General features: G+C 40.0%; 1 protein-coding gene across 1 annotated transcript; it reads left to right on the top strand.

The window, feature by feature from the left end:
• Positions 1–781: 781 nt before the first annotated feature.
• Positions 782–13,656, top strand: LOC121576060 (TBC1 domain family member 2A). The gene is made up of 6 exons (XM_041889352.2): positions 782–1,194; positions 5,204–6,013; positions 6,163–6,374; positions 6,634–7,002; positions 7,729–7,839; positions 13,159–13,656. The coding sequence occupies exons 2-6, from the start codon at positions 5,857–5,859 to the stop codon at positions 13,261–13,263; spliced, it is 954 nt and encodes a 317-aa protein (XP_041745286.1). The 5' UTR covers positions 782–1,194; positions 5,204–5,856; the 3' UTR covers positions 13,264–13,656.
• The last annotated feature ends 10,192 nt before the right edge of the window (positions 13,657–23,848 follow it).

Here is a 23,848-nt window from a genome sequence, read left to right on the forward strand (position 1 = left end):
GGTGCCAATAATTATGGACCTTACTGTATGTGCATGAGATGCAGTAGTATGTTGGCTTCGTCCACATTTGAGGTCAACTTGGTTCCCCCCAGAAGTATGAGAAGATTTGTCAATGTCCAGTGCCAAAAGTAATTGAGTAAGTATTTTACTTTATTTAATTAACCCTACTAGAAATGTACATATCACAGTACAAACATATTGGTAGTAGGCATATGGCAGTGGTGGAATGGTATATATAGTAGCAATGTTTAGATTTGTACATGTGCACTACAGTTTGGTAACCTAAAACTCTGGATGCAACCTTTTAAAAATAACCTCACACACCCTGTAGCTTCTTAAAAGAGACCTGACTTTGGGAAGAGTTTCAATACATGAAGACGTCAGTTGGACTCCACTAGCAGTTTAAAAGAGGTTTTGGTAACCTTTGTCAAGTATGATATATTTATCTGTGTAAGTGTTCATGAGTCTTGTTTGATCAAGTGAATATTTATGTATAAATTGTAACTAATTTGTACATGCCCTTATGTATTTTTCTGTGTTGAATTGAAGTTACTATTGAAAACTCTCCTTCAGATCAAGGCACCTTTTGTGCCTAGGGGCAGCTTAAACTTGAAGAAACCTGTGAAACTTGAACATTGACTGGACATTGGCGCCATTGTGCCGTTATTTTATTGTGTTACTCTTCATTTTGTTTAAACTTTTTTTTACTTTATTTTATTTAGTAAATATATTCTTAACTCTTAGTTTTCTTAAAACTGCATTGTTGGTTAAGGGCTTGTAAGTAAGCATTTCACGGTAAGGTGTACTACACCTGTTGTATTTGCCGCATGTGACAAATACAATTTGATTTGATTTGCGGTGGAGAAAGCAGGCAGGGACGGAATGAATGACATTGCCTTTCTAAACAAAGACGGGGACAGTTTGCCCACTGAGCCCAGAAAGCAGAGCCCAGTGGTATCTGGTGCCACCATGTTATGCGGTTATCTGGACAAAATGAGCGGGCCACTGAAGGTCTGGAGGTCCCTCTGGTTCATATACAAGGAGAATGAGTGTCAGCTGGTCTACTACAAGTGTGCCCAGGACGTGAATCCACTGGGATGGATTGACCTGTCCAACGCCATACTTGGAGACCTACCGCAGGCAGACCAGGGGACCTTCTACATTCAAACGCCCGAGCGCACCTTAACCCTCAAGGTAAACTTGCCCAAGCGCAACATGTGCCTTCAGAAAGTATTCATATAATGGCAATATGAAATTTAAAAAAAAATAACTCACGATCTACAGCAATCCTTTAAGTGGACCACATAAAATATTAAATGCTTAGGATGCTTAATAAGTGACAACAAACAACAAATATATAAAGATAACTTTATTCCATTAATCAACAATATGAAAGCAGATCTAATTAAATGGAATAATCTTCCAATAAATTTTACAGGTAGAATAAACCTCTTAAGAATGGCATGGCTGCTAAAGTTTTTGTATTTATTTTCAGTAATACCAATTACCCCACCGAAGACATTCTTCTAAAAAGTATACTCGGTCATAACAGACTTTATATATGGGCAAATAAAACTGTTTTAAAGTCACGATTGGCCTCAGTGTGAAATCCCTGAGCGGTTCCTTCCTCTCCAGCAACTGAGTTAGGAAGGGCGCCTGTATCTTTGTGTGTATTGATGCACTACTGGGTGTATTGATACACTATCCAAAGTGTAATTCATTACTTCACCATGCTCAAAGGGATATTCAATGTCATTTTTTTTGTTTTACCCATCTACCAAAAACCTCCCTGGTCTTTGTGGTTGAATCTCTGTTTTAAATTCACTGCTCGACTGAGGGACCTTACAGATAATTGTATGTGTGGGGTACAGAGATGAGGTAGTCATAAAAAAATCATGGGTATCCCTAATAAATACAAATGTTACTATTATTGCACACACATTGAATCGATGCAACTTGTTAAGCACATTTTTACTCCTGAACTTATTTAGGCTTACCATAACAGAGGGATTGAATACTTATTGACTCAAGACATTCCAGCTTTTAATTTGGAATTAATTTGTAAAAATTCAAAAACATAATTCCACTTTGACATTAAAATCTACATTTACTCCATTTGAAATTCAGGCTGTAATAACAAAACATTTTTTTTTCTTCAGGGAAAACATATTGAGACCTAGGTTTCTTTTACAAATGTGCCCTGTATATACAGCAAAGGGACCAGGACGACTGATCCATGTATCGTGAAATTTTGAGTGAAAACCTCCTTCCATCAGCAAGGGCATTGAAGATGAAACATGGCTGGGTCTTTCAGCATGACAATGATCCCAAACACACCGCCCGGGCAATGAAGGAGTGGCTTCGGAAGAAGCATTTCAAGGTCCTGGAGTGGCCTAGCCAGTCTCCAGATCTCAACCCCATAGAAAATCTTTGGAGGGAGTTGAAAGTCCGTGTTGCCCAGCGACAGCCCCAAAACATCACTGCTCTAGAGGAGATCTGCATGGAGGAATGGGCCAAAATACCAGCAACAGTGTGTGAAAACCTTGTGAAGACTTACAGAAAACGTTTGACCTGTGTCATTGCCAACAAAGGGTATATAACAAAGTATTGAGACATTTTTGTTATTGACCAAATACTTATTTTCCACCATAATTTGCAAATAAATTCATTAAAGATCCTAAAATGTGATTTTCTGGATTTTTTTTTCTCATTTTGTCTGTCATAGTTGACGTGTACCTATGATGACAATTACAGGCCTCTCTCATCTTTTTAAGTGGGAGTACTTGCACAATTGGTGGCTGACTAAATACTTTTTTCCCCCACTGTACAACATATAGTTGAAGTCGGAAGTTTCATACACTTAGGTTGGAGTCATTAAAACTTGTTTTTCAACCATCCACAAATTTCTTGTTAACAAACTATAGATTTGGCAAGTTGGTTAGGACATCTACTTTGTGCATGACACAAGTAATTTTTCCAACAATTGTTTCCAGACAGATTATTTCACTTATAATTCACTGTATCACAATTCCAGTGGGTCAGAAGTGTACATACACTAAGTTGACTGTGCCTTTAAACAGCTTGGAAAATTCCTGAAAATGATGTCATGGCTTTAGAAGCTTCTGATAGGCTAATTGACGTAATTTGAGTCAATTGGAGGTGTACCTGTGGATGTATTTCAAGGCCTACGTTCAAACACAGTGCCTCTTTGCTTGACATCATGAGAAAATCAAAAGAAATCAGCCAAGACCTCAGAAAAAAATGTGTAGAACTCCACAAGTCTAGTTCCTGAAGGTACCACGTTCATCTGTACAAACAATAGTACGCAAGTATAAACACCATGGGACCACACAGCCGTCATACCGCTCAGGAAGGAGACGCGTTCTGTCTCCTAGAGATGAACGTACTTTGGTGCGAAAAGTGCAAATCAATCCCAGAACAACAGCAAAGGACCTTGTGAAGATGCTGGAGGAAACAAGTACAAAAGTATCTATATCCACAGTAAAACGAGTCCTATATCGATATAACCTGAAAGGCCGCTCAGCAAGGAAGAAGCCACTGCTCCAAAACCGCCATAAAAAAGCCAGACTACGGTTTGCAACTGCACATGGGGACAAAGTTCGTACTTTTTGGAGAAATGTCCTCTGGTCTGATTAAACAAAAATAGAACTGTTTGGCCATAATGACCATCGTTATGTTTGGAGGGAAGAGGGGGTGGCTTGCAAGCCAAAGAACACCATCCCACCGTGAAGCACAGGGGCGGCAGCATCATGCTGTGGGGGTGCTTTGCTGCAGGAGGGACTGGTGCACTTCACAAAATAGATGGCATCATGAGGAAGGAAAATTATATGGATATATATTGAAGCAACATCTCAAGACATCAGTCAGGAAGTTAAAGCTTGGTCGCAAATGGTTCTTCTAAATGGACAATGACCCCAAGCATTCTTCCAAAGGTGTGGCAAAATGGCTTAAGGACAACAAAGTCAAGGTATTGGAGTGGCCATTACACAGCCCTGACCTCAATCCTATAGAAAATGTGTGGGCAGAACTGAAAAGGCGTGTGCGAGCAAGGAGGCCTACAAACCTGACTCAGTTACACCAGCTCTGTCAGGAGGAATGGGCTAAAATTCACCCAACTTATTGTGGGAAGCTTGTGGAAGGCTACATTTGACCCAAGTTAAACAATTTAAAGGCAATGCTACCAAATACTAATTGAGTGTATGTAAACTTCTGACCCACTGGGAATGTGATGAAAGAAATAAAAGCTGAAATAAATCATTCTCTCTACTATTATTCTGACATTTCCCATTCTAAAAATAAAGTGGTGATCGTAACTGACCTAAGAGTTTAAATGTATTTGGCTAAGGTGTATGTAAACTTCCGACTTCAACTGTATATATACACATTATACCCAAACATATACACATTCAAATACAAAATTACAGTCATGGGGAAGCACAACATTTGTGCTTCCCATAACTGTATTTTTGTATTTAATAAACATCACAAAAACAGTTACATTCCTCCACAAATGGTGTAAGTCCCCATTCAATACTTTAAATTCCACAAATGGCACCAGTACATCAAGATTAAATGTATTTAGAATTTTAGAGTCTTTCCATTGAGTGTGCAAAGTCTGATGAAGTGCAGGTCAGCAGTCCCATGAAGTAAGTCTGTGGGAGTACAGTGGGGTTGTGGTCATGGCTGTTGGTGCTGAAACATACTAGTGGTGTTTCATCTGTGGGAAAGGGGGAAGTGCCTCTAGGAAGTCTAAGGTCACAGCTGTCTACCTATGTACAACCAATGACAAGAAGAAAGTGGACACACCCACACCTTCCTACCACCTTGCTATGAGATGCATAATTCAATGTCCTAACTGAGTTCAATGCAAATCACCCTCAGCAGGACACCTTACATAGGCATCATTCCCCCCAACTTTTTTAAAGTATTCATTTTTCAATAGATTCAATACTGCAAAGAATCATGCTCTAAAACAGTAAAGAGAATCAAAGGGCCTCAACTCCATTAAACCTGTAATGCTGTATTAGATAGACATCCCCATAGTGTGAGGTTTTGTGTCTTTTAGTGTTTCTTCTCACTGCAAATGTGCTTAGAAAATATTTTTATTTGAAAGTAAAATGTCGCCCTCTGGTCATATGAGGTTCTACTTGAGGTCATTCTCAAAACCTGTCTTGAATTTCAGGCTGTGAATTGCGAGTCTATGATATACTGGCTGAAGCAGCTCCAGTTGAAGAGGTGGCATCATCGGAACATTTCTGGAAAGCTGGGAAAGGTCACCAGTCACCACGCACTACGACAATACACCACACTGAGTGACGTCCTTCTCAGACATCCTCGGACATGAATTCAGTCAGTATACACAAATATTAACCATTTTCATACATCTGCAAACACACACACACACACTAAACAGAATTGGTGTTTGTTCACTCTATAAATTCACATAGCTTTTTAGATTGTGAGGAAATATCTCAATTTAGTATTTTATTAAGATCCCCATTAGCTGTTGCTAATGCAGCAGTTACTCTTCTTGGGATCCACACAAAACGTAAAACATTACATAATAAAGAACATTAATAGACAAGAACATCATTAAAGGACAGACCTACATAAAAGTAATGATATCTATAATAATAATAATAATATAATATGCCATTTAGCAGACACTTATATCTACCCATTGATTCTTGAAGAAAATCATTTAGAAATACCTCATGAGCAAAGTACAACTGTCTTACCCCATCATAACCCCAAATATAAACTTGTGTTACTGTCATTTGAGTCTTTGTACACAAATGTACAGACTAAAAGAGTTGGTGTGTGCTTATTTACTGTATGTTTATGTCCGTCTGTGGTTGTAGTAGGGAAAACGTACACCGGAGCCGCTCCTCCCAGGAGCTCAGCCACGGCCTCAACTGGGAGGAACTCTGGGACCCGTTCCTGCCACTCAAAGATATCCAGGCCCCTCCATATTTTGACCAGGACAAATCCCGTGAGGTCTCTCCTAGGCCACCTGATCCACCTTTTTGAGTGTTCACAGATATGAAAGGACTGGATAGGTGAAAGCAATATGGCAGAGGCCACCTCTGTAATTAACAGTATATTTTTAAAGTAATTGAAAACCATTTTATCTTTGTACAGCTCCAAAAATAAATATTGAGTCCTCTGGGCCAGCAAGACAGTGTGTCCAGGAGGTAGAGGCACCAAAGGAACACCAGAGCTCCCTAAGCAGTGAGGGCTCCCCTTCTACCCCCACAGACAAGACTACTAGTCCACAGCAGGAAGAGCCTGCAGACACTGCCCATCTTCAACAGGAAGTGCTCAGTCTGGCAGACCAGGTCAAGGCCCAGAAGGTAAGGTCTGGAATAACAGTCCTGGAATATTTCTGTATCAGTAAATAAAGCTAACCTCAATTATAAATCAAACACATCTATATAGCCCAATATTTCTCTGAGGTCCATGTCAAATATTTTACCCAAGATCATGTTAATAAGATAAGTCTTAAGCTTCGAACACACTGCGACAACTGTTGACACAATGTGCTATAGCGACCACCGGCTGGGTGTCACGTCTAAGCCTGTCCCTGTAATCTCTGATGTCACTTCCTTTTAGGATCTAGTAACTCTGTTGCAGAAGGCCCTGGAGGTGGCCCAGCAGGAAAAATTGACTCCTGCAGTAGAGTCCCTGAGGTCGGAGGGCGAAGGGAAGAGTTCCCACTCACAACCATGGAATCATGGCAAGTGCAACACAGATCATTCGTATGGCCTGCAGGTGATACCACTGCTGCGGCACGACTGTGTGGCCGAGTCTCAGGATCACATCCGGCTACTGGCTGAGAGAAACCAGGCTGAGAGAGAGTTGGTCCTCCGTCTGTCCCAACAGGTGGCTGAGTGTTTGGCAGACCCCCAGCGAAGCCCCGTCCACGGTTGGACCGTCACTGAAACGCAGGAGCAGCTGAGACAGGAGATTAGGAATCTTAAGGTGATGAAGGTTTCAATGGCTCAGTGGACTAGCTAGAGCAGGGATGGGCAACTCCAGTCCTCGGGGGCCTGATTGGTGACATACTTTTACCCCAGCCCCTGCTAACACACCTGATTCCAATAATCAACTAATCATGGTCTTCACTTTATGCAATTAGTTTAATCAAGTGTGTTAGCTATAGGAAAAGTCTAAGCGGGATCTTTGGGACAGTCCAACTCTGACGTTACCCCATTGAAGTTGAAATGTAAAACGGTTAAGGTAAGGGTTATTGGTTAAGGTTTGGGTTTATGGTATGGATGTCCCAAGGATCCCTTTTAGCACTAACCGTTAGCTGTAGGGCTGGGGGAAAAGTGTGACACCAATCAGGCCCGAGGACTGGAGTAGCCCATCTCTGAGCTAGAGTAAGTCACTTTAGTTAAAGGCTTCTACTTAAATGACCAATATCGGGATGATAAAGATGGACATCTCTTAGTAGAGTGAAGCCCGTATTCAATCAAACCTGCCTTTGCAATGTTTATGCAGCATCAAATAACTATTGCCAGCGCACACATACACACACATTCTGGAAGATGGAGGGGAGTCTCTGATGTTTTTTCAGTTGTGAAATAGTTCCTACAATAATAACAGTACATCAAACAATAATTCAGGAGCAACCTCTGTAAACTTGAAATACACTTTATAGATGTACTGAAGGCATTATATGAACATTCTCTCTCCCTCCCCAAGGACGACATTGAGACCTACAAGACTCAGAATACTTACTTGAATGCAGAGATCTACCAGCTAACCAAAGTATGGAGGCAGAGTTCAGAACAAGAGAAGTGCTTGATGATAAAGGTACGTGCTGCTGCATAACATTTACAAGACCTGACTTGAGATTGTGTAGTATTTATAAGTAGAGCCATTATTTTGGGGCTTTTACTGAGGCACTTTGATTTTACCGGTATTTCCAGCATGATTCACTAGGTTTGCTGCAGGTAGAAAATCCTCAGAAATGTTCTTTATTTGACACGCTGTCTCCAATCAATCAATCAATGTCTGGTTGTGTGTGTGTCTTTGGTGAAGGGATCAAAAAGCCAATTTATGCTTGATCTGAAAATGTGGTCGGAGGCTCCGTATGGAGGGTTTGACGCAATTGCGGAGCCCCGGTGGCATGCAGAGGCCAAATTGAGCTCTGTACCACATCGCTGTGTGCCTACGTATAGCTCCGCATTGACATGATTGGTTGACGGTAGGTGGGGGGTGGGAGGTCCTGTATAAACACAAACTCACTTCCTTAACAACTTCCTTCACAACAGCTCTGCTCAAAAGCTCTGCGCTGCTCGCGAAGCGCAAGAAGTATGAGTGCCCTGACTTCTGCAGAGACCGTATCACCGTAAATGCTGCACGGCCAATGCAGAGGTCAGCTTGACCATGCAGCGCCTTTAAGCCAGGGGAGGTGTAGGCAGAGACAGAAGAGGAAGCGATTAGACCATTGATACCACATCCACAAAGTCATAAACCCTGCCTATTTCTACAATTTAGTTTCTTAAAATCTGATTTTATAGCTAACCCTAACCACACTGCTAACCTTATGCCTAACCTTAAATTAAGACCAATACAATATTTTGACTTTGCGGCTGTGGTAACTACTTGAAACCCTATTGCATTGGTGTCTATGGGAGACAAACCCAGTTAAGTTGACCGGAACTTTGCCTGGGGACCAGATGGTGAATGTCTAAATACACCGTCTGGAACATGACAGTGTTTGGTTCTAGAAATGGTCCTCTCAGGTCCTCTACAAACCGGAATGTTGAATACAATTATATTTGAACTTACTCTGCCAATTGTCCATGGTGTTGGTCCATCAGCTGCTCGTCATTTGAGTTAAAATATCCACAGGAAAGTATTGTTTACCCAACTTTTTAGAGCACCGGTACTGAAGTTGACATTTCTATCACCTGACACATGCGCAAAACCATGTAAACACCTTCAAGACTTCGGTTAGTATGCATGGTTCGTGTGCTTGTACTTCCGTCTTGTGCATGTGCCTTCGGTCATGAGCAAAACACATATTGATTGCCACACACAGACCTGCGTTTGGAAGTCGGTTTAATAATACTTTCCTGTGGATATTTTGTCTCAAATTTCTACCAACACCACGGACAATCTGCAAAGTTTACATTTTATTTTATTCAACATTTGTGAATTTTTTCCCCCAATGGTAAACAGCCTGAGTGAACTATCTTCATTTATCCACCATATTTGGTGTAGGTCTGCTAATCATAATTGCACTAAGCCTATTATTTCGCAGTGATTCTACACCTCTCTTTGCTCAAGCTGATCCTCTCCAACAGACTCAGAAGTTGTAGCAAAAAATGGGTCAATTAGGGGCAGTCACTGATCTACAAATAGTATTCCCTGCCAAATAATAGGCTTTGTGCGATTACGATTCTGTAATACTTACAGAAAATATATAGAATTCTTCCATTGTTTAACTAACTTTGTGGAGTAAAACATTTATTTATTTTGTTTGTAATATTTGTAAAACAATTGTACACTTCAGGACTGTGTCAGTAACTATACTGAACAAAAATATAAAAGCTACATGCAACAATTTCAAAGATATTACTGAGTTCCAGTTCATATGAGGAAATCTGTCAATTGAGATCAATTCATTAGGCCCTAATCTATGGATTTCACATGACTGGCAATACAGATATGCATCTGTTGGTCACAGATACCTTTAAAAAATATGGGCCTAGCAATGGGCCTCAGGATCTCATCACGGTACTTTTTTCTCTCACTGTATTTCATTTTATTTGGAATGGCATACATAATGAATATGAGTTCAGGGGACTATAGTTATTAAATATTAAAGCATTAAACCTCTACCACTAAAATCATCAGTCATACAAAAGTTATACTTAAACCTGAACTGGTTCTCCAGTAGATTGGTAGGAATGGCTCATCTCTTGTTCAAATATTGCCTTTTTCCATTTATCCAGATTACAACCTCTCACTTTCAGTTCATCGAAAAAAACGTTTTCAAAATAGCGCCCCTTTCTAAAACAAGCCATACAAAGCTGCTTGCAATTCCAGTTTCATCCTCCAGAAAAGACAGAGCAAATATTACAACAAATAATATGGTTAATTTCAAATATACTAATTAATAGAAAATAAAAAATCTCTTTAATGGTATTCTGAATAGGAAAGGTGGAGTTATGTCAGTTATGTGCAGTTAACAAACATACGGTATATGGAAATGTTTGCTCTATCCAGAATGACAACCAACTGATTGCAGCATTACCATAAAAATGGAGGGGGCAAGTGGAACGGGGAGAAGGTAACTTTTTGCCCTTTATTAAAGACCAAAATTGGCAACAAAAAACGGTTATAAAAAAATATATATATCAGTTTTACTACGGCGCAATTCAGGTTGCACATTTTTCGATGTGCCGATTCTGTGGCACATGGTTTATGAACTTGAACACAAAACAACGTTTGATTCAAAACTTACAATAATTTAATTATTTAACAAAATTCTTGCCACAAACAGAATGTTATGTACAGTATATGGGCCATACAACCATCTTAGCTCTGAAGATTTTACCACGAAGAGACCGAATCATTAGATCCCGTATTTTGGTATTGCCCCTGTGTATACTGAACAAAAATATAAACGCAACATGTAAAGTGTTGGTCCCATGTTTCATGAGCTGAAATAAAAGATCCTTGAAATTTTCCATTTGTACAAAAATCTTATTTCTTACATTTTGTGCACACATTTGTTTACATCCCTGTTAGTGAGCATTTCTCCTTTGCCAAGATAATCCAACCACCTTACAGGTGTGGCATACCAAGAAGCTGATTAAACAGCATTACACAGGCGCACCTTGTGCTGGGGACAATAAAAGGCCACTCTAATGTACAGTTTTGTAACACCACACAATGTCAAAGATGTCTAAAGTTGAGCGTGCAATTGGCATGCTGACTGCAGGAATGTCCACCAGAGCTGTTGCCAGAGAATTGAATGTTCATTTCTCTACCATAAGATGCCGCCAGTACGTCCAACTGGCCTCGCAACCACAGACCATGTGTTACCACACCAGCCCAGGACCTCCACATCCGGCTTCTTCACCTGCGGGATTGTCTGAGACCAGCCACCCAGACAGCTGATGAAACTGGTTTTGCACAACCGAAGAATTTCTGCACAAACTGTCAGAAACCATCTCAGGGAAGCTCATGTGCGTGCTTGTCGTCTTCACCAGGGTCTTGACCTGACTGCAGTTCGGCATTGTAACCATCTTCAGTGCTCACCTTTGATGGCCAGTGGCACACTGGAGAAGTGTGCTCTTCATAGATGAATCCCGGTTTCAACTGTACCGGGCAGATGGCAGACAGCATTTATGGCGTCATCTGGGTGAGCAGTTTGCTGATCTCGACGTTGTGAACAGAGTGCCCCATGCTGGCGGTGGGGTTATGGTATGGGCAGGCATAAGCTACAGACAAAGAAAACAATTGCATTTTAACGATGGCAATTTGAATCCACAAAGGTACCGTGACGAGATCCTGAGGCCCATTGTCGTGCCATTCATCGGCTGCCATCACCTCATGTTTCAGCATGATAATTCCTGGAAGCTGAAAATGTCCCAGTTCTTCCATGGCCTGCATACTCACCAGACATGTCACCCATTGAGCATGTTTGGGATACACTGGATCAACATGTACGACAGTGTTTTCCAGTTCCCACCAATACCCAGCAACTTCACACAGCCATTGAAGAAGAGTGGGACAACATTCCACAGACCACAATCAACAGCCTGATCAACTCTATGCAAATGAGATGTCGGGCTGCACACCAGATACTGACTGGTTTTCTGATCCACGCCCCTACTTTTTTTTAAAGGTATCTGTGACCAACAGATGCATATCTGTATTCCCAGTCATGTGAAATCCATAGAATAGGGCCTAAGGAATTTATTTCAATTGACTGATTTCCTTATGAACTGTAACTCAGTAAAATCTTTGAAATTGTTGCATGTTGCGTATATTTTAGAAGTCGTATCTTAAAAGATGCCAGGCAGGGAATGTATTGGAACCTTTTAATAGATTTGTTTCAGTTTGTCCCCACCTATTGGTGATTGTTGTAATTACCATTGTAATTTCACTTCCTGTTTTTACCATAGAAGAAGAATGTGACAAACTCAGTTGTACACAATACCTTGCAGTGTTCAGGCGAGCTGCTATGTGTTTGGAAATCACTAGCAATTGCAAAATATTTGCATGGACACCTAGCATAGCCATTAGAGGTGTTATCATTGTGTTTATTTTCATTAGCTCAGTCTAGCTTAGCTTACAAAGTGAACTTTATGTTTATTGAATTGCTGTACATAGATTGTTATATTTATGTATTTGCAGTTTCACACTTTTCTGCATTAAACATGTCACCTGCCATGTCACCTGCAGGACCTGAAGGACTTAAGTGCCGATAAGAGTTTAGCTGGCTGTTTAACTCAACATACACTCCTTGGGAGTACAGCGTAGAGTGAGAACACTACAATATATGAATGAGCAAGATAATTGTATTTAATAATTGGCAGCCAAGCACCGATTATGTCCCCAGCATAAAAAAAAAAATGCCTACAGTCTATTTATTGGAAATTTGCATGATTACGTGCACTTAACCACCATATTTCATCTGCCTATAAACTCTTGATGCTTTTCCATGTGGTGGTAGGCCTACAACGCAACATATAAACGCGTGACTCTATGTTTAGTTCGATATGATGGTTGTTATGTCAATATTTGCGCATAAAGGTGTTTCCACTGCAATTGTCACAATCAATTTCACAGACAAAAAAATTATCCACCCTTGTGTAGCGTATTTTGTTAGGACATTTTACCCACAAATGTACTGTTTCCATCAGGCCTGTCATTACTTATTTCATGCGTCAGGTTATTCAGCCGCATGAAATGGTTGGATGGGAACCTGGTTAGTGAGACAGTTTTCTTCTCCCCAGCACCATTTAATACAATTCCCACCAATTTGTCAACACTTGTCAACAGGACTGAAAATACTTCTACATACTTATAGTGTGTGACTGGACAACATATGTGTCAAAATATACAACCCGTACATACAAATCACACACTGCTTTTTCCTTCCCTCCACAGGAGACTGACGACCATTGCATTCAGCGACATGAACCCGTTTCCTTTCAGACAGCTCCGTCAGAGATGGGCCCTGCACCTTCAGTGTGTGCATGTACAGTTGAGTGAGTTAGAGCGTATCCAGAGGGAGCTGGGTAGAGAGCGACCCCAGCACAAGGACAGGGAGCTGGGGCTCGTTGCCAGCGAGGACGAGGGGGGCACATGAGCTCTGGATAAAAGGCTCTGGCCGGATTCCAATCAGAACTTTTGCCTCCTGTTACTCACTTATCCCAGTAGATATTGACGGTTTTGTAATTTCTTGTTTGAAGTTTTCAATGTTCATGTTCTATTGTCACGTGCATAAGTACAGTGAAATGCCTTTCTTGCAAGCTCTTTCCCAACAATGCAGTAATCAATATCAGTAGTATTATAAACATTTAGAGTAAAAACAGACGAGAACTAGAAATAAGAACACGAGAAAGTAAGTAAGCTATAAACAGGGTCAGTGCCAATACCATATTTACAATGTGCAGGGATACTGGAGTGGTAGGGGTAATACAGTGAGCTCCAAAAGTATTGGGACAATGACACATTTTGTTGTTGTTTTGGCTCTGTACTCCAGCACTTTGGATTTTAAATGACTGTGAGGTTAAAGTGCAGACTGTCAGTTTAAATTTGAGGGTATTTTCATCCATATCAGGTGAACCGTTCAGAAATTATAGCACTTTTTGTATGTAGTTCCCCATTTTAGGAGTCCAAAAGTATTGGGACAAATTCACTTACGTGTATTAAAGTAGTAAAAAGTTAAGTATTTGGTCCCATATTCACAGCATGCAATGACTACATCAAGCTTGCAACTCTGTTGGATGTATTTTCTGTTTGTTTTGGCTGTGTTTCAGATTATTTTGTGCCGAATAGAAATGCATGGTAAATAATGTATTGTTTCATTTTGGAGTCACTTTTATTGTAAATAAGAATGTAATGTTTCTAAACACTTCTACATTATTGTGGGTGCTACCATGATTATGGATAATCCTGAATGAATGGTGAATAATGATGAGTGAGAAAGTTAGAGGCATAAATATCATGCCCCCCCCCAAAAAAAATAGCTAACCTCCCCTGTTATTGTAATGGTGAGAAAATAGCATGTCTTGGGGGTATGATATTTGTGTGTCTAACTTTCTCACTCATCATTATTCATGATTCATTCAGGACTTTGTAACTGACCCAATACTTTTGGAGTTTACTGTATGTATAGGGGTAAGGTGACCAAGCATCAGGAAGGATATATGATAATGGTGTGTGTGTGTGTGTGTGAGCAAATGAAGTGTGAGTGTGCATAGTCAGTTCAAAAATAAATTGTGCAAAAAATACTGTACTGTTGTACTATTGCAAAGCGTGCTTGAGTGCTAGAAACGTGATTTATAAATCTGTATTATAATTTAACACCATCATGGTGGTTGGTGGACCACAGGGTTGTGTAACTTAATATGTATCTTGAGCTTCTGCTGGAGACCTTTCAAATTGGAAGACAAAACTGACATGAGAGAGACCCTGTCTACGGCCGACAGTTATAGGCGAGCTCAGTCATCCGAGCACGGAGTTGGACACAGATCTGGACGCGCAAAAATACACAATCTGTCGTGCATGTTGTCCTGATATTGTTCAGATCTGGCTGTCCACCTCCAGAGATAACATGTAGTCAATCGTGTCGTTTGCCCATTTGCGCGCAGCGCCATCTATAGCTGCGGTAATAATTTATATGGACATCATTTGAATGGTACTGTATTCTTTTGAACACATACTGAAAACATGTTTTAGTATCCCTAAATATGATTTGTGGATCCCAAACATTCCTTGACTTTTAGAATATGAACAAAACGTCAAATCTTTATCTGGCAGATTTACTGTTTGAGCCAGTTTGCATGTTCACCATGCCTACACTTTTTTTTACTGCATATTACTGAAAATTGCTCTCAAGCACACCACTTTTAGTGTAGGTTCTGCCCTTGAAAGAAGAATTCCCAACTTCTCAATAATAATACAAAAGATATGGTGCAGCTCTACTTCAATTCAACATTTATTATTTTGAATTGAAGTAGAGCTGCTTCAATTAATTTGTATTATAACTTCATATGAAAGGTGTTTACTTTAAAATGAATATCCAACTTCACCTGGGTACCTGACTCACGTGGTAGGCTACAGAGCGAAGGAGAGCTGTTAAACACTCCCTTACTGAAAAACAGGCTTCTGGTAAACAGTTGTGGCAAACGTTTGGCCAATTTGCCGCAAATTTGCGGCAAGCTCATATTTTCATATGCAAATTCGTTTTGTGGCAAACTGTTGCGGTAAATTTGCGGCAACTTTTGAACTTCTGGCAAACAATTCTGGGAAACTTGTGGTGAACATTCTGTTTGACGCAATTTCAGTATTAGAATGCAAATTAGATCAGGTTTTTGGTTACTGTGTGTTAAACAACATTGAAATGTATCCACATAAACCAAATCACATAACTTTAAATGAACTTACTTCACAGAGAAAAAAACAAAACACAATAAATATAGTAAATATACTAAACAACACGTATTCAATGTCTTTAACAGATACAAATAAATCCAATACAACTTGAAATCATCAGCATGGTAATGAAGAAAATAGCAAAGACTGGATATTTCCCAAATAAATTGTTTCATCTTTTTATGTACAGTGGCTTGGGAAAGTATTCACCCCCCTTGGCATTTTTCCTATTTTGTTGCCTTACAACATAGAATTTAGATGGATTTTGGGGGGGGTTGTATCATTTGATTTACACAACATGCCTACCACTTTGAAGATGAAAAATATTTTTTTTTGTGAAACAAATAAGAAATAAGACAAAAAAACAGAACTTGAGCATGCATAACTATTCACCCCCCCAAAGTCAATACTTTGTAGAGCCACCTTTTGCAGCAATTACAGCTGCAAGTCTCTTGGTGTATGTCTCTATAAACTTGGCACATCTAGCCACTGGGATTTTTGCCCATTCTTCAAGGCAAAACTGCTCCAGCTCCTTCAAGTTGGATGGGTTCTGCTGGTGTACAGCAATCTTTAAGTCATACCACAGATTCTCAATTGGATTGAGGTCTGGGCTTTGACTAGGCCATTCCAAGACATTTAAATGTTTCCCCTTTAACTACTCGAGTGTTGCTTTAGCAGTATGCTTAGGGTCATTGTCCTGCTGGAAGGTGAACCTCCGTCCCAGTCTCAAATCTCTGGAAGACTGAAATAGGTTTCCCTCAAGAATTTCCCTGTATTTAGCGCCATCCATCATTCCTTCAATTCTGACCAGTTTCCCAGTCCCTGCCGATGAAAAACATCCGCACCACCATGCTTCACTGTGGGGATGGTGTTCTCGGGTGATGAGAGGTGTTGGGTTTGCGCCAAACATAGCGTTTTCCTTGAAGGCCAAAAAGCTCAATTTTAGTCTCATCTGACCAGAGTACCTTCTTCCATATGTTTGGGGAGTCTCCCACATGCCTTTTGGTGAGCACCAAACGTGTTTGCTTATTTTTTTCTTTAAGCAATGGCTTTTTTCTGGCCACTCTTCCATAAAGCACAGCTCTGTGGAGTGTACAGCTTAAAGTGGTCCTATGGACAGAGAGTCCAATCTCCGCTGTGGAGCTTTGCAGCTCCTTCAGGGTTATCTTTGGTCTCTTTGTTGGCTCTTTGATTAATGCCCTCCTTGCCTGGTCCGTGAGTTTTGGTGGGCGGCCCTCTCTTGGCAGGTTTGTTGTGGTGCCATATTCATTCCATTTTTTTATAATGGATTTAATGTTGCTCACGGGGATGTTCAAAGTTTCGGTTATTTTTTTATAACCCAACCCTGATCTGTACTTCTCCACAACTTTGTCCCTGACCTGTTTGGAGAGCTCCTTGGTCTTCATGGTGCCGCTTGCTTGGTGGTGCCCCTTGCTTAGTGGTGTTGCAGACTCTTGGGCCTTTCAGAACAGGTGTACATATACTGAGATCATGTGACAGATCATGTTAGATTGCAAACAGGTGGACTTTATTTAACTAATTACAGTGGGGGGAAAAAAGTATTTAGTCAGCCACCAATTGTGCAAGTTCTCCCACTTAAAAAGATGAGAGAGGCCTGTAATTTTCATCATAGGTACACGTCAACTATGACAGACAAATTGAGAAAACAAATTCCAGAAAATCACATTGTAGGATTTTTAATGAATTTATTTGCAAATTATGGTGGAAAATAAGTATTTGGTCACCTACAAACAAGCAAGATTTCTGGCTCTCACAGACCTGTAACTTCTTCTTTAAGAGTCTCTTCTGTCCTCCACTTGTTACCTGTATTAATGGCACCTGTTTGAACTTGTTATCAGTATAAAAGACACTTGTCCACAACCTCAAACAGTCACACTCCAAACTCCACTATGGCCAAGACCAAAGAGCTGTCAAAGGACACCAGAAACAAAATTGTAGACCTGCACCAGGCTGGGAAGACTGAATCTGCAATAGGTAAGCAGCTTGGTTTGAAGAAATCAACTGTGGGAGCAATTATTAGGAAATGGAAGACATACAAGACCACTGATAATCTCCCTCGATCTGGGGCTCCACGCAAGATCTCACCCTGTGGGGTCAAAATTATCACAAGAACGGTGAGCAAAAATCCCAGAACCACACGGGGGGACCTAGTGAATGACCTGCAGAGAGCTGGGACCAAAGTAACAAAGCCTACCATCAGTAACACACTACGCCGCCAGGGACTCAAATCCTGCAGTGCAAGACGTGTCCCCCTGCTTAAGCCAGTACATGTCCAGGCCTGTCTGAAGTTTGCTAGAGTGCATTTGGATGATCCAGAAGAGGATTGGGAGAATGTCATATGGTCAGATGAAACCAAAATATAACTTTTTGGTAAAAACTCATCTCGTCGTGTTTGGAGGACAAAGAATGCTGAGTTGCATCCAAAGAACACCATACCTACTGTGAAGCATGGGGGGTGGAAACATCATGCTTTGGGGCTGTTTTTCTGCAAAGGGACCAGGACGACTGATCCGTCTAAAGGAAAGAATGAATGGGGCCATGTATCGTGAGATTTTGAGTGAAAACCTCCTTCCATCAGCAAGGGCATTGAAGATGAAACGTGGCTGGGTCTTTCAGCATGACAATGATCCCAAACACACCGCCCGGGCAACGAAGGAGTGGCTTCGTAAGAAGCATTTCAAGGTTCTGGAGTGGCCTAGCCAGTCTCCAGATCTCAACCCCATAGAAAATCTTTGGAGGGAGTTGAAAGTCCGTGTTGCCCAGCGACAGCCCCAAAACATCACTGCTCTAGAGGAGATCTGCATGGAGGAATGGGCCAAAATACCAGCAACAGTGTGTGAAAACCTTGTGAAGACTTACAGAAAACGTTTGACCTGTGTCATTGCCAACAAAGGGTATATAACAAAGTATTGAGAAACTTTTGTTATTGACCAAATACTTATTTTCCACCATAATTAGCAAATAAATTCATAGAAAATCCTACAATGTGATTTTCTGGATATTTTTTTCTCATTTTGTCTGTCATAGTTGACGTGTACCTATGATGAAAATTACAGGCCTCTCTCATCTTTTTAAGTGGGAGAACTTGCACAATTGGTGGCTGACTAAATACTTTTTTTCCCCACTGTATGTGACTTCTGAAGGTAATTGGTTGCACCAGATTTTATTTAGGGGCTTCATAGCAAAGTGGGCGAATACATATGCACGCACCATTTTTCCGATTTTTATTGTTTAAAATTTCTTGAAACAAGTTATTTTTTTCATTTCACTTCACCAATTTGGACTATTTTGTGTATGTCCATTACATGAAATCAAAATCAATTTAAATTACAGGTTGTAATGCAACAAAATAGGAAAAACGCCAAGGGGGGATGAATACTTTTGCAAAGCATTGTAGCTACAACATTTAAATGACAAAAATGTGAACACTATGGGGATGTTGACCGTAGGATGTTTAAACGGACAACTACATAATTATTTATATGAGCCAAGTGATAACTGAGCAATAGATGAACCAATGGAAGTTTAAAAGATAATTAACAAAATTGTAATAATTAAAACTAAACACTAAATCAAACCCAGTTCAGAACTATTGCCTTTTTGAGCGAACTTTGGAGATAGAGGCCCTGTGGAAGTCCTTTGTTCAAAGCTTGTTGAATGCATGCACTGAAACAATCAGAAAACAAAACAAAATTAGGAAACTGAAAACAATTTCTATTTTGGTATTTTAAAAGCTAGAAATTGAGTTATGCCTAATATGGCAATTCATATTATTTTTCCAAAATGAATTATTGTTACTCAAAAAAAATGCTGGGTTAAAAATAACGCAATTTGAGTAATTCCGACAACCCAGCGGTGGGTCAATATTAGACAAAGACAGCATTGGGTTAATTCAACTCAGCGGGTTTGGGTTGTGCTTCTAACTCAGTGCCTTGGGTTGAGCGCATGACCCAACTGCTGGGTAAATTAGAATATATTGCTGGGTTAAGACAACGCAGTGTGTTGGGTTGTGACATAAACCCAGCACATTGGGTTGGGGGATTGACCCAGCAGCTGCGTAATTTTTTATGTAATCCTTGTGTTATTTTTCAATGTCATCCTAATTTCAATTTTGCTTGCATATTTTAGCCTTCTCTACCATCCCACCCCCTCCCTTTCCTACACACAATCAAGATACAATGTTGAATTTCAAATAATTTCTATTGCCTGAACATATATAACGTTTATATATACAGTGGGGAAAAAAGTATTTAGTCAGCCACCAATTGTGCAAGTTCTCCCACTTAAAAAGATGAGAGAGGCCTGTAATTTTCATCATAGGTACACGTCAACTATGACAGACAAATTGAAAAGAAAAAAATCCAGAAAATCACATTGTAGGATTTTTAATGAATTTATTTGCAAATTATGGTGGAAAATAAGTATTTGGTCACCTACAAACAAGCAAGATTTCTGGCTCTCACAGACCTGTAACTTCTTCTTTGAGAGGCTCCTCTGTCCTCCACTCGTTACCTGTATTAATGGCACCTGTTTGAACTTGTTATCAGTATAAAAGACACCTGTCCACAACCTCAAACAGTCACACTCCAAACTCCACTATGGCCAAGACCAAAGAGCTGTCAAAGGACACCAGACACAAAATTGTAGACCTGCACCAGGCTGGGAAGACTGAATCTGCAATAGGTAAGCAGCTTGGTTTGAAGAAATCAACTGTGGGAGCAATTATTAGGAAATGGAAGACATGCAAGACCACTGATAATCTCCCTCAATCTGGGGCTCCACGCAAGATCTCACCCCATGGGGTCAAAATGATCACAAGAATGGTGAGCAAAAATCCCAGAACCACACAGGGGGACCTATTGAATGACCTGCAGAGAGCTGGGACCAAAGTAACAAAGCCTACCATCAGTAACACACTACGCCGCCAGGGACTCAAATCCTGCAGTGCCAGACGTGTCCCCCTGCTTAAGCCAGTACATGTCCAGGCCCGTCTGAAGTTTGCTAGAGTGCATTTGGATGATCCAGAAGAGGATTGGGAGAATGTCATATGGTCAGATGAAACCAAAATATAACTTTTTGGTAAAAACTCAACTCGTTGTGTTTGGAGGACAAAGAATACTGAGTTGCATCCAAAGAACACCATACCTACTGTGAAGCATGGGGGTGGAAACATCATGCTTTGGGGCTGTTTTTCTGCAAAGGGACCAGGACGACTGATCCGTGTAAAGGAAAGAATGAATGGGGCCATGTATCGTGAGATTTTGAGTGAAAACCTCCTTCCATCAGCAAGGGCATTGAAGATGAAACGTGGCTGGGTCTTTCAGCATGACAATGATCCCAAACACACGCCCCGGGCAACAAAGGAGTGGCTTCGTAAGAAGCATTTCAAGGTCCTGGAGTGGCCTAGCCAGTCTCCAGATCTCAACCCCATAGAAAATCTTTGGAGGGAGTTGAAAGTCCGTGTTGCCCAGTGACAGCCCCAAAACATCACTGCTCTAGAGGAGATCTGCATGGAGGAATGGGCCAAAATACCAGCAACAGTGTGTGAAAACCTTGTGAAGACTTACAGAAAACGTTTGACCTGTGTCATTGCCAACAAAGGGTATATAACAAAGTATTGAGAAACTTTTGTTATTGACCAAATACTTATTTTCCACCATAATTTGCAAATAAATTCATAAAAAATCCTACAATGTGATTTTCTGGATTTTTCTTTCTCATTTTGTCTGTCATAGTTGACGTGTACCTATGATGACATTTACATTTACATTTACGTCATTTAGCAGACGCTCTTATCCAGAGCGACTTACAAATTGGTGCATTCACCCTATAGCCAGTGAATAACCACTTTACAATATGTTTTATTTTTTATTTTTATTTTTATTTATTTTTAGGGGGTGGGGGTAGAAGGATTACTTTATCCTATCCCAGGTATTCATTAAAGAGGTGGGGTTTCATAAAAAATCCTACAATGTGATTTTCTGGATTTATTTTCTCATTTTGTCTGTCATAGTTGACATGTACCTATGATGAAAATTACAGGCCTCTCTCATCTTTTTAAGTGGGAGAACTTGCACAATTGGTGGCTGACTAAATACTTTTTTTCCCCACTGTAGATTGCTAAATAGTTTGGAAGAGATTTTTGATGTACCGATTTCATGGCACATGGTTCATGAATCTGATACGCAAAATGACGCTGGATTCAAAACTTCTAGTTTTTCAATTAAAATTATTATACAAAATTATTGCAACTAATAGAATGTTATATATATGGGGGACACAACCATCCCAGCTCTGCAGATTTTGCTGAGACAGAATCATTAGATCATTTGTTTTGGTACTGTCCGTACAGTATGTAGCTTTTTTTCGGTCGCAGGTTCAAGAATGGCTGAAGAATTGCAACATTTACCTGGAGCTAACTCTGCAAATAGCACTGCTAGGTGATTTGAAAAGTCTTAGTCAATCGATCAATAATATAATAATACTCTTAGCAAAAATGTTTATCTTCAATTTACAATCTTTAGAAACTATGAGAATAGAAAGGTTCAGAACTTTTGTGTAACATCACAGCATAGTTGAAAAATATATGGCAAATAGAAATTAAAACTGGATGGTGTTCAGAGATAGATGGGAGGGGTTGGTTGGAGCTGAAGGGTGGGACCAAAAAAATAATAAGATAACTAATGTAAAATATACTATGTCCGTAAAATGTATATAGGTTCAGAACTTTTGTGAACAGCACAGTTGGAAAATATATGGCAAATAGAAATCATAACTGGATGGTGTTCAGAGATAGATGGGAGGGGTTGAGGGTAGCTGAAGGATGGGACTAAAAACAAACAAAATATAATTATTGTAAAATATACTGTGTACGTAAAATGTATATAGTATGTATAAGCTGGAAGTAGAAGCCTAAGTGTTGTTGTCCATTAGTTTACTCCAATTAGGGGAGGGATGGTAGGGATAGGGGAAATAATAAAGGAAAAAATATATATTTTAAAATATAATAATATATATATATATATATATATATACATACAGTGGGCTCCAAAATTACTGGCACCCCTGACTGGCAATGCACAAACAATACTTAAAATAATGTAAACAATATAATTATAGAGAGAAACTCAAAATACCAACATGTGAGAAATACTGTACTTTATTAATGTTTCAATGGAACCCACCAAAATTATTTATTGATTTAATTAAAAATCAATGTCCTCCAAATCAAGATTTCACAATTAATGGCACCCTTAAAGATTATTGTAAATAACATCTACCAAAATGAAACCAGGAATTAAATTCCACTTATTTAAGTTAATCTGAGTATTAAGGAACTATATTGAGCTATTACATAATTTCCTGTTTCACTAGGGTATAAAATGAGGTAACACACATGCAATATCCCTTTGTCATCCAACACAAAATAACTGGCAGTTCAAAAGAACTGGCAGTTCAAAAGAGACAAATGGTCGGAGACCTTCATAAATCTGGTAATGACTACAAGAAGATCCACAAACAATTGAATATACCACTGAGCACTGTCAGGGCAATTATAAAAAAATTAAAAAGATATGGAACAGTTGAAAACCTCACGGGATAGGGAGGAGGATGGTGAGAGAAACAACAAAATCCCCAAGAATCACTGTGAAAGAATTGCAGGCCTTGGTGGCGTCTTGGGGTCACCAGGTTTAAAAAAGCACCATCAGACACCACCTCCACAACCACAGGCTCTTTGGAAGGTTTGCCAGAAGATTGCCCTTTCTGACCCAAAGACACAGACACAAGCGCTTGGAGTTTGCCAAATGTCATTTAAATTATGACTGGAAGAAGGTGCTCTGGTCAGATGAGACCAAAATTGAATGTTTTAGTCAGATACAGCATCGGCATGTTTGGCGTCGAAACCCACGGTGAAATATGGTGGTGGGTCAGTGATGTTTTGGGGCTATTTTAATTCCAGAGGTCCAGGGGCACTGGTTAAGATTGATGGCATAATGAATTCCACCAAGTATCAGGCAATTTTGGCTGACAATCTGGTTGCCTCTGCCAGAAGGCTGGGACTTGGCCGTAGGTGGACTTTCCAACAAGACAATGACCCAAAACATACCTCAAGATCCACACAGAAATTGTTATTTGACAACAAAATCAATGTTCTGCCATGGCCATCTTAGTCGCC

This window comes from Coregonus clupeaformis, unplaced genomic scaffold (assembly GCF_020615455.1).
Source record: "Coregonus clupeaformis isolate EN_2021a unplaced genomic scaffold, ASM2061545v1 scaf0198, whole genome shotgun sequence".
Lineage (NCBI taxonomy): Eukaryota > Metazoa > Chordata > Actinopteri > Salmoniformes > Salmonidae > Coregonus > Coregonus clupeaformis.

Bases quoted from the DNA above. Each gene is read 5' to 3' on its own strand.
- LOC121576060 (XM_041889352.2), top strand. From the start codon at position 5,857: ATGTTTATGTCCGTCTGTGGTTGTAGTAGGGAAAACGTACACCGGAGC. The intron at 6,014-6,162 runs GTGAGGTCTCTC...ATCTTTGTACAG, and splicing joins TTTTGACCAGGACAAATCCC to CTCCAAAAATAAATATTGAG. The intron at 7,840-13,158 runs GTACGTGCTGCT...TTCCCTCCACAG, and splicing joins AGAAGTGCTTGATGATAAAG to GAGACTGACGACCATTGCAT.